General features: G+C 34.7%; 1 protein-coding gene across 1 annotated transcript; it reads right to left on the reverse strand.

The window, feature by feature from the left end:
• Window positions 1-392: 392 nt before the first annotated feature.
• Window positions 393-4,285, reverse strand: LOC133329669 (rho GTPase-activating protein 15-like; the record flags this gene model as incomplete). The annotated part of the gene is made up of 3 exons (XM_061538147.1): window positions 393-641; window positions 3,671-4,192; window positions 4,264-4,285. Coding segments are annotated over 3 exons (725 nt in total), but the record flags the coding sequence as incomplete, so codon positions are not given.
• Between the last annotated feature and the right edge of the window lie 7,489 nt (window positions 4,286-11,774).

An 11,774-nucleotide genomic window follows, 5' to 3' on the forward strand; every position in this document is an offset into this window, starting at 1 on the left:
TAACCCTCATTTGTAATAAAACATTTCCAGAATATATAATACAAATATCATTGTTACAACACTTTCTTGACACACTGTATATCAATGAGTAAAAATTAAAAAAAAAAAAATAAAATAAAATGTGATGTTATAAAAATGTTATCTTCAAGTCTTAGTAATATTATATAATCTAACTAATTTTTATTATATAAGCGATCATTATTAATATATTTCGTTTCAAAAAATTTCCACCTAAAAACTAATGAGTAAAGCTTTTTTTTTTGATTATTTGTTATTTTGTTTTGCCATTATTACATTTTGATGACAGATACTGTGGAAGTCGACAAAAAATTGGTTTTGTTTTAAATAAATAATTAAATAATAAACAATATTTGTTGTATATATATATAATAAATTTGTTAATAATTACATTTACAATATTAATAATCATGATAATAATAACAATAATTTTTAGTTTAGCCTAAAGCAAACGTTCATTTGTGTAGAAAATTCGATCAAAGTTTTCTATTAACATTTTAGCTATGGTATTCATCCGTCCAATATCATAGGTATTCGCCTCATTCAATGTAAAGAGTGATGGTCCCCAAACAATGGCCAAATTGGAAGCAGTCATGCGATTTGATCCGCTGCAAGCGGCAACACTGTAAAAAATAGAAATCATAATTAATATTATTAATAATGAATAGTTAAAAATAACAAAAATGTATTTAAATCATCAATGTCATATTTATACATAAAAGATAATTGTTATCAAGAACATCAAATCTGAATTCTTGAATAAGAGTGTGGTTTTTAAGCCTTATACGAGTAAGAACTAGAAGTAAGAAAATAGTTGTGATATTAATGAAAAGATAGCATTTTTTGAAAAAAATGAGGATTTCTCATGATTATAAGGGACATGTACAGTGCGGAAAAAATTAACTATGAATTGAAATATTCATTAACAATTATTTTTGTTGTGTAGGGTCTACAAAGAGTAGAACTATCAGAGCCAAAATCGTCGATATTTTGAAGAATATTTTCCCAGTAGTATAAGAGCTCGGTCCATTTTTTAATATATTAGAACTGGACATTTTAAAACATTTTTTTCTGGACTATAATTTCTAGATGCGTAAGAACATTTAAAAATAATATAATAAAATAATATATTTTGTAAAAAATCGACCACAATGGTAACGTGGCTTCGGAAAAATATTATGCACCGTGTCACATTGACGGTAAAAAAGCCATATATTGGACTGGATTTCTCATCCACAGTATTCTTCAAATCTAGACCCCAGTGACTATTTTGGGTTTTCCAAACTCAAAAGAATGATCACTGAGAAAACAGTTTTGTATAGAGAAAATTGCATGCTCCGAATCTGAACCTCTTTTGACCTAAAAGCCAAATTGCACTACAATATGTCATGCAACAACGTCCCAAGGATCTCTTTATACCCTGATAACTCTAAATGGTAAATTCCCTGAGGCATTGTCAAACTACTGGCATTTATCCTGAAGAATCCGCCGTAAGTTTTTTAACCCTTCACCACTCTGTGGTACAGGGTATTATGTATTTGTGCATATGTTTGTAACAGGCAAAAGGAAAAGAGGTAGACAAATGTTTCCTTTTGAGAATATGCATAGAATCACTTTCTGAGTCGATTTATGCATGTCCGTCAGTCCGTCCGTCCGTCTGTCTGTCGATGTTAAATTCTAAACAAAGTACAGGTCGCATTTATAATCCGAATTGGCATAGGTCACTTATTTGGCCCAAGGACGAACCCTATTGAAAAATCAGTTCAGATTTAGATATATCTCCCATATATATTTTCGTCCGATTTAATGTAAACGGTCCCTATATATCTTTTGATTTTCACGAAATTTGGTACAGCGTAAACAATTAGGTCTAGAATGATGTGTGTTAAGTTTCGTGAAAATCGGTTCATCGGTTTGGATACAGCTCCCATATATATTTTCGTCCGATTTAAGGTAAATGGTGTACCAAAGACTCTATTTTGCACAGCGTACTGAATTAAGTCAAGAATTATGTGTGCTAAATTTTGTGAAAATCGGTTCAGATTTAGATATAGCTTCCATATATATTTTCGTCCGATTTTAGGTAAATAGTGCCCCAAAGTCCCTATATATCATCGATTTGCACGAAATTTGGCACAGCGTACTGAATTAAGTCTAAAACGATTTTTGCTAAATTTCATGGAAATCGGTTCAGATTTAGATATAGCTCCCATATATATTTTCGTCCGATTTTCGGTAAATAGTGCACCAAAGTCCCGTTGTATCCTTCGATTTGCACGAAATTTCGCTTAGCGTGCTGAATTAAGTCTAGAATGATGTGTGTTAATTTTCTTGAAAATCGGTTCAGATTTATATATAGCTCCCACATATGGATTATATTTTCAACAACGCGGCGTACCGAATAGCGTGCATCAATTTTGATATAAATCGTTTTCCATAAATTGTCCCCATGTTACGCAGACGGCTCTAAATCTGCTCGAATGAAATTAAAGTTAGGATAGGTTGAAGAAAGAGGGAACATAGACATTCAATTGTTAGGATACATATGTACAATATACCCAAAGTGGTGAAGGGTATCATATTGTCGGTCCAGTCCGACTTTACTACTTTCCTTACTGTTTTATAATACATATATGGTGAGTTGTATAAAGAGGTTAGAAATAGGTAAATGACATATAGACAATTATATCGTGGGGCTATTTCAAAACAGGACAGATGTTAACGATATAGTCAATTAACCATTTCGCTTGGGAAATTAAAACGGGATTTGGGATTATATGCATACATAATTTTTTTGTCAAAATACTGAACTATATCGACAGGTAAAAACATTTAGAATTGGAAATACCAAATTACATTAATGTACTTTGGAAAATAACTCTAGTATCTTATATATATATATATATAATGGAATTGACCATTTAAACCCAATGGATTAACGAAATAAGTTTTGTAAACTTTTCTGGAATACGAAGATTTGTATCAGAACCTAAAATAGAAAGTCTATTTTAGGTTCTGACCACTTTCCGTGAAAATCCGAGAACCAAATTTCCGAATTTAGGAGAGCATTAAAACCATTAAAATTGGAGTTATGAACATTAGGAAATCGTTGGACCTGTATATTCCAAAACATAGTCCGATATTTTGACTTTTAGACAAAAAATCCTAGGAGTACCATATTTGAATGAAAGATCTATCTTCTTCTTAAATCGACCGCAAGCTTCACATATTTATTTTACAACAATACGACGACTATTTTTCTATAGTCAACTAATGAAATATTTTGTAGTCCATAAAATAGCATCGTATTTTAATATTATGTTCTTGAGTGTAACGGAATTGACGCCTATTGTTGTAAATTGCCCTGATTGAAATTCCTAAGATGTTTAAATAAATACCAACAGTAAAAAAAAACTACGAAATATTCTAAAAATGTAAGGTAGTAGGTCACATTTAATATAACCCAGTCTGCAAAATGACATAAAATACCAAATAGAACTTTTACTCAATAAAAAAGAATTAGTACAAACATAAAATCTTCCAACACGTTTTGTAAATATATTCAAATTGTTTCAAATAAATAAATCAGAACAAAATGAGTTCCAATCAACACACATACTTATTTACATGTGTAATTTGTTGTTAAACTTACTTTGTTAAATGCTTTATTAGATATGCCAGCGTGGATTTATTCGGTTCGGGCATCTCATTTATTGCTATTCGGAATGTCTCATGGCTATCGGACGATTTGAGCAGATCACGGGCCAGACAATTGTATGTCTCTTGCGGTATTAGCGGTTGTGGCAAATCACGAAAGAATTGTTTAAGTAAACTTGTAACAGTGTGTATATCATCGGCTGCTATTAGTTTCGGATCGTAAATATATGATTTACTCAGTTTTTGTTTCAATTCATCGATAATGTATTTATTGCCACATGCCCTGTATAGGCCATCCTGTACAATACGATCATTCCGCTCAATATACTCTATCGAATCGACAACAAAACGTGGTACATTCGGACATGTTGTACGATTTAGCTCCAATTGATCGAGTGGGGTACCAAAGATGGGGTATTTTGGTTTCAAACCATCCTCCATATAGAGACTTGTTGTCTGAGCGTTCCGCAGTGCTTTGTAGGCTTTCTTTTCGCTTTTCGGTGAAACTTTACTGTTACTGGAATGAAATGGAAAGAAGGTGTTTATTAGATTTTTAAAACTCGAATGGGGTTTCGTCAATTTACTTACATTTGTAAAAATCCTCGTTGTACTGTAAATAAACAAAATGAAAAGAAAGAGAAAACCAATATTATTAGTTTATATTGTAAATATTTGAGTAGTTAAGGTAATGAATTGTTCGGGCTGAACTATAAACGCATTTATAGATATGCTCCATTAATTCAGAATAAAATGGAAAAAAAACTGAAAACGATCGTATTTAAAGGAGCTCAGGCCTAATGGGTGTTTATTCGTGTATATAACTCTCTGACCATTTGCTTTTAATATGGGACTGTCTGGGCTTGCCTCTTCACTTTGTGTACGCTAATTTTAAGTGTATAATGTCTTGGGCCCTATCATCTCATTTAAATTATAATAATGATATATTCCGATTTAGCCATGCTCGCATCTCTGTTGAAATCAAGATAAAGCTTGAAATAATTAAGATTGAGATTTGTATTTAAGTCTGTTCACGTTTTAGTATAGCCTCCATATACCTGTCCCGACCCATTTTCGGAGGTCGTAGTTGCATTTTTACACTGACATTTCAGATTCTCAGGGCATAAACCACCTCCTGAAGAAAATCGCGAATATAGATACAGAAGTCCAAGCTCATTTAAGGCATTTTAAAGATCATATCCGCGTGTTTTAACAGATGTGGTTACAGGTTAAATTTTCTCGTCCTCATGAGAATTTCAGAACCTCACAGGAACATAGATTTAATGTAGAACGTAAAAGATGAGCTGGAGGCAAGAATTGATCGATGTGGGGAATAATTGTAGACCAACTGAAAGGGAATTTTTGTAGAGGATGTGAGGACTAGGGAGTCTTTATATAAGGCGAGAAGGCAAAAGGTGGGGGATTCCCCTTCACATGAGCAGAAAGCCAATAAGTTTTTGTTGACGACCTGAACCTTTAATAAATACAAAAGGTGAGCTGAAGGATCAGGGAGTGTGTATACATTAACACTACATCAAGAAAATATGAACGTCATAAAAAAGCAAAATATGTTTAAGATACGAATTTAATTCACCGGGGAATCTTCATAGGAAAGCTGAAGGGCAACGGAATAGTTGTACAAGAAATTATGAGACGAACTGAAGGGCCAGAATATTCATAGAAAATCAGCAAGTTCTGGGAACTTTTATAGAGCATCTGAAGGGTCACGAGATTAAATCCGTTAGATCTTCATAAACGAGTGAAAAGGTCCCTGAAAGGCCATTGAGTCTTTATAGAGAAGCTGAAAAGACACGGAGTTTTTATCGACGAACTAAATGACGAGGAACTAAATGAGGATCTGAAGGGCCAGGAATATCCGTAAACGGGACGAAGACGAGTTATAGGATCCAGAATATTTAGAGAATCTTTATAGAGAATCTGAATCTTTCAGATTTATCGGAGTTATTATCTACGAACTGAAGAGCCAGGGAAGCCGTATAGGAGACCTGAAAGTTCAGGGAGCACATATAGAGAAGCTAAAGGACAAGGGTGTCTTTGTAAACAGGGTAAATAAATAGGAAGTCTCTTATAGAAGCAGATTCACGAAACCTTTATAGAGGAACTGAATAACCAGGAATTCTTTGTAGATGAGACGTAGGTAGAGTGTCTTTCTAGATAAGCTTTAAAGCCAGGAAGTCTTTATAGGCGAGTTGAAAAATCAGGGTTCATTTATAGATCACCGAAAGGGTCAATTAGGAGTAATCGATAAATCAAATGACCAATGAATATTTATGAGAAAGCACAAGGGGCTTTGTGCTAGGCGAACTGCAAGGTCAGGGATTATTTATTGAGGCACCAGCTCGTCGCAACCTGGTCCATGTCATTTTTATAGACTGACTGACTGACTGAAGGTATGCGATATTTTTGGTCGGGTGAAGACAGACATCATGACGTCTTTGTAGGCAATTTAAAGTTCCGGGCTGAGTTCATATACTCCAAGAAGTATTTGTAGCGGAACGGCTAGGTAATATTTATAAAAATTGAAGGGCATAAGGAATTTTTTATAGACAACCAGAATAATATAGCTAATGAAACAAGAAAGGTTTATATACAAGCCGAAGAGGTGTGGAATGTTATATGTGTCGAAGGGCCCGGAATTTCGAGCTGAGAGGCAGGCAGGCTATGTAGATGATCAAAAGAAAATGAGCAGTCTATATAGAGGAACGGAATGATAAGGGATTACCTGCAGACGATCTGAAGACACAGGGAGACTTCAAAGTTACCATTGGCCTTCACAAACGAATAGGAATTTAAGGTCCTTAAGGACCGATTAAAAAATAATTATATTTTTAATCTTCAAAGTCAAATGTCCACATCGATATTCAGCCAGTAGTATCATAATTTATCACAATTTCTATTTCACTTTCGAAAAACTGCATTTCAATGATCTCATACAAATTATTTAGAACGAATTCTGGATCATCGATATTCTATGACATGCTTCAAACTGTTTATTACTAAAACGAGCACATACTGTCGTTTTCAATTATTTGGATGGATGTTATTGAAGGTATTTAAAACATCAAATGATTTGAAAATAATCACTTAAATATTTTTAAAGATTAGTCACGAATAGGTTACTATTATTTTGAAAAAAAAAAATATATATATATAATGCATACTTTTATCGGTATAGATGCTCATGGTAATTGTAATATTAGTTGTGAAAAACTTTTTCGAATTGTTTATAAAATATTTTTTCTCGCTCCAATTTCCTTAGAATTTTCGGATTTTTAAACTTATTTTTTTTATTTTTCGTTTATTTAAAATTGTTAATCTTCAATTGAGTTTTAATTTCGAATTCGTATCTATACTACTTCGTTGTCGTTATCGTTTTGAAAACAGCGTAATTAACGGATCGGAAAAACTTAAACTTTATTTGTTGTCTACATTAATTCCAGTTATTAGCGATTTATAATTACGACTAAATGATCAAATCAATGCATTGCTGATTTCTGAGCGGAATTGTTTTCCACACACACACAGAGAATGAGTATGGTAATCAGAATTGCTTAACACTCAGTCTTGGCTCAGTCAGCCCGTCATTCAGAACGTCTATCATCGTCATCATTGTCATAATTTTTTTATTTATTTATTTTTTCCAACGTTGATAAGCTCTGATGGTGGTACATGATTCGAAGTGCGTAGTCGCATCATCATAATCAGACTCAACCATAGACCGACTGACTGTTGTGTCTTTTTTTATGAATTATTAATACCAAAAGAGGAAAACAATTACAACAACAACAGCAAAAATTCAAATCGGTATGTTTATACCTCGAATTGAAAATCTTACTTAGCGGGTCTACGAACACAGCTAATGAGTCATCTTGGTAGATTTTTTAATTTTTTTATTCTGTTTTTGATTTATTGCCAGTACGCTACATGGGGCAAAGTTTATTACATAGATTTTTAAAATATATATAAAAAATAATATTTATAATAATAAACCTCAATACACAAGTTCTATTAGCATCAATGAACCGCAATGCATGCGATTTTTATCATTCTTTGTGATAACAGATTAATGAGTCTTTGTGGACGAGAATGGGCCAGGTATTTTTTTATACAAGCAGCAGGGTCAATGGTACTTTAAGTATGGCCGACAGGCCAGGGAATGTTTATAGACCCGCTGAGAGGTTAAGCAGAATTATAGCCGAATAGAGCGACCTTAAGACGCTGATCGCTGTATTGACGGATCTGGATTTCTTTATAAATAGACAGAAGTGCCAACGAAGGGAAATGAAGGCAGTCGTTATATAAGAGCTGAAGGGTGCGAAAGGGAGTAATAGACGATCTGAATAAGAGTCTCTACAGACGTGCTGAAAGGAAGTCTTTATAGACGAGCTGAAAGGGAGTCTTTATAGACGAGCTGAAAGGGAGTCTTTATAGACGAGCTGAAAGGGAGTCTTTATAGACGAGCTGAAAGGGAGTCTTTATAGACGAGCTGAAAGGGAGTCTTTATAGACGAGCTGAAAGGGAGTCTTTATAGACGAGCTGAAAGGGAGTCTTTATAGACGAGCTGAAAGGGAGTCTTTATAGACGAGCTGAAAGGGAGTCTTTATAGACGAGCTGAAAGGGAGTCTTTATAGACGAGCTGAAAGGGAGTCTTTATAGACGAGCTGAAAGGGAGTCTTTATAGACGAGCTGAAAGGGAGTCTTTATAGACGAGCTGAAAGGGAGTCTTTATAGACGAGCTGAAGGGAGTCTTTATAGACGAGCTGAAGGGAGTCTTTTTATACGAGCTGAAGGGAGTCTTTATAGACGAGCTGAAGGGAGTCTTTTTATACGAGCTGAAGGGAGTCTTTATAGACGAGCTGAAGGGAGTCTTTATAGACGAGCTGAAGGGAGTCTTTATAGACGAGCTGAAGGGAGTCTTTATAGACGAGCTGAAGGGAGTCTTTATAGACGAGCTGAAGGGAGTCTTTATAGACGAGCTGAAGGGAGTCTTTATAGACGAGCTGAAGGGAGTCTTTATAGACGAGTCGGAAGAGAGTCTTTGTAGACGAGTCGGAAGGGAGTCTTTGTAGACGAGTCGGAAGGGAGTCTTTGTAGACGAGTCGGAAGGGAGTCTTTGTAGACGAGTCGGAAGGGAGTCTTTGTAGACGAGTCGGAAGGGAGTCTTTGTAGACGAGTCGGAAGGGAGTCTTTGTAGACGAGTCGGAAGGGAGTCTTTGTAGACGAGTCGGAAGAGAGTCTTTGTAGACGAGTCGGAAGGGAGTCTTTGTAGACGAGTCGGAAGGGAGTCTTTGTAGACGAGTCGGAAGGGAGTCTTTGAAGACGAGTCGGAAGGGAGTCTTTGTAGACGAGTCGGAAGGGAGTCTTTGTAGAAGAGTCGGAAGGGAGTCTTTGTAGACGAGTCGGAAGGGAGTCTTTATAGACGAGTCGGAAGAGAGTCTTTATAGACGAGTCGGAAGGGAGTCTTTATAGACGAGTCGGAAGGGAGTCTTAATAGACGAGCTGAAGGGAGTCTTTACAGACGAGCTGAAGGGCGATATGGAGAGCTAGGAGTATTTGTAGATGAGATGAAGAGACAGGGAGTTTTTGTAGATAAGCTATGTTCTACCTTTTCATACCTGAATGGAACCTATAAATAACCGAGTTGAAGAACTAGGGAGTATTACATGCGTGTTGAATAAAGGGTTTCAAAGTCCGTTGCCAGGAGTCTTTATGTGGCGAGAACGAGGAAAGGGTCGAAAATTACCTTTTAAGACTAGGCGAATGTCATGCAGTCGTTTTAATGTGTGTAGTGTTTCAAAAAGTCAGCCCTAATCTTTTAACATTTGCTTACAGGTCATAAGTTCCGATGAAGTGTGTACAAAATTCCACTTAAACGTATTTTATTTTTTGTTGTTTTCAAGAATCCCCTAAAATGGTTGGGCAGTTGGCTCATTGACTTTTGTGACAGATCGTTTTTTTTTAAATAAAACTCAGTTCTCTTTTTTATTAATATTTACTTTTAATGCCACACGCAGTCACACCCTTTTAATACTCTTTCTCTTTTTTCATTAAATTTTATTATTGTATTATTTCATTTATTTACTTTTTTGTCCAAGTATGACTGTTTAAAATTCGCCTAATGAATGGAGTGACCAGTGGATACTACGGCTAACGAATGTTGCCATAAATATGGCATCGTTGATGAAAGGCATAAATTTCTAGTGAATCAATTGCTTGGCTATAGACGACAGACAGACAGACCGGCGAACAATCAATTGTCATTAATCGTTGCAAATTATTTATTTGATTTTCTCTTTTTTGTTGTGATTTTTTTCTTAGCTTTTTTCTGCATTACCATAAACAATAGTTTAAGTTTGGTTTTTCTTTTTTTATGAAAGAAAAATATGTAAAAGGCGACTGGAGTCGGCATGGGAGATTATGTGATACGCTATACCATGTATTTAAAAAAAAAAAATTGAAAATCAATTCTTCAAAACAATCTAATATTAGCATTTAATGTTTATGATTTTTAAAATATAATTATATTTTGGTAAATTTTCTACACCTGATTATCTTTGCAAGCCTTTCAGGAATTTCGAACATGAAGCACAGCACTCACAGTTAATTTACGTTTAATATAATTATTATTATTATGTAGGATCGTTTGGGCCTTAATCCTTGATATTTTATCTGAAACTATTACGCTTCCGACACCTTTCCCCATATCTGTGTAGGGTACTTAAATAAAAATTTACTTGACTCGTTTATCGTCATTAAAATTTTTCTTTACACTGTCTCATACGTTCGTCTAATCATCATCATTCATAATCGTCAAATCATAGAAAGGGAAACTCTTGGTTGAAAATTACCACAAAAACACAAATTATAATGGTGATTAAGTGTTATTTATGTTATATTTTTATGGTAAATTTTCATTTATGACATTTTCTTGAATGTCATGTAATTTATGGCAATTTGTGTGATTTGCTTAGTATTCATAATGCAAATTTCTTGATTGTGTGTTTGTGTGTGTGTGCGTCTGTCTTAGACGTAGAAAATTAAATCATGGAAAATGTGTGTGTATGTACTACACTTAAAGAAAATTTGAACAGTTAAGCAGGTGGAAAGTCACCTTGCATGATATAATATATTAAACATTAGAAAAAATTATAAAAAACTGGAGTAGTTGGAGGCAATCCTTACGGAAGGCTCAACGAGTTGCATGGGGTATTTATAGTCGAACTGAAGGTTGTGTGTATAGAGGAGCGAGTCTTCAGTAAATTCCTATGTCAAGCTAACCGAAGTCATTTTAGACAAGAGGATGGGAGAACAGAAGAAGTCTTTATAGAGGATATAAAATCCTAGGGAGTCCTTACAGAATGAACATAAAGGACGTAGTAATCGTTACAGATTAGCTCGAGCAATGTTTTATAAACGATGATCGGAGATCAGAAGTATAAAAAGTCTTTATATAGGATATAAAATCCTAGGGAGTCCTTACAGTATGGACATTAAAGACATAGTCATCGTTACAGATGAGCTCAAGCAATGTTTTATAAACGACTTTAAGTGATTATTTATACTATTTCGAGTCGAGCTTGATGATCTAAGATCTAAGGCTATGTGGCTTTACAAAGGTCGTACGTTGATAACTTGTATTTACGACCTTTGTAAAGCCACATAGCCCAATATGCCTGATGAGCCGCTTAACCAACGGCGAAACGCGTCGCATAATGGTGGGAACGTAGGTTCTTCTCCTGGCTTTCATTTTCATTGCAAAACTTAGATCATCAAGCTCGACTCGAAAGAGTATAAATAATCACTTAAAATTACTTTGAAATGATCACTGCCCTTACAAGGCAAAATTCAAATAACAAAAATTTTAAAACGACGATCGAAAGGATTCTCTCTACAAGAGCTTGAATGGAGCCTTTATGGATGAAGTTGAGTTGAACTTAATCTTCATAGACGACACGAATGGATTCTTTCTAAACGAGCTTAAGTGAGTCTTTTCAGATGATCAAAGGGAGTATTTATAGACGAGCTGAAGAAGTCATTTTAGACGAAGGGAGTCCTTAGGTATCAAGGTATTCTTTATAGAC

The sequence above is a fragment of the Musca vetustissima genome, unplaced genomic scaffold, assembly GCF_032173495.1.
Source record: "Musca vetustissima isolate MV318-11 ecotype Yass unplaced genomic scaffold, APGP_CSIRO_Mvet_v1 utg101400, whole genome shotgun sequence".
Classification (NCBI taxonomy): Eukaryota; Metazoa; Arthropoda; class Insecta; order Diptera; family Muscidae; genus Musca; species Musca vetustissima.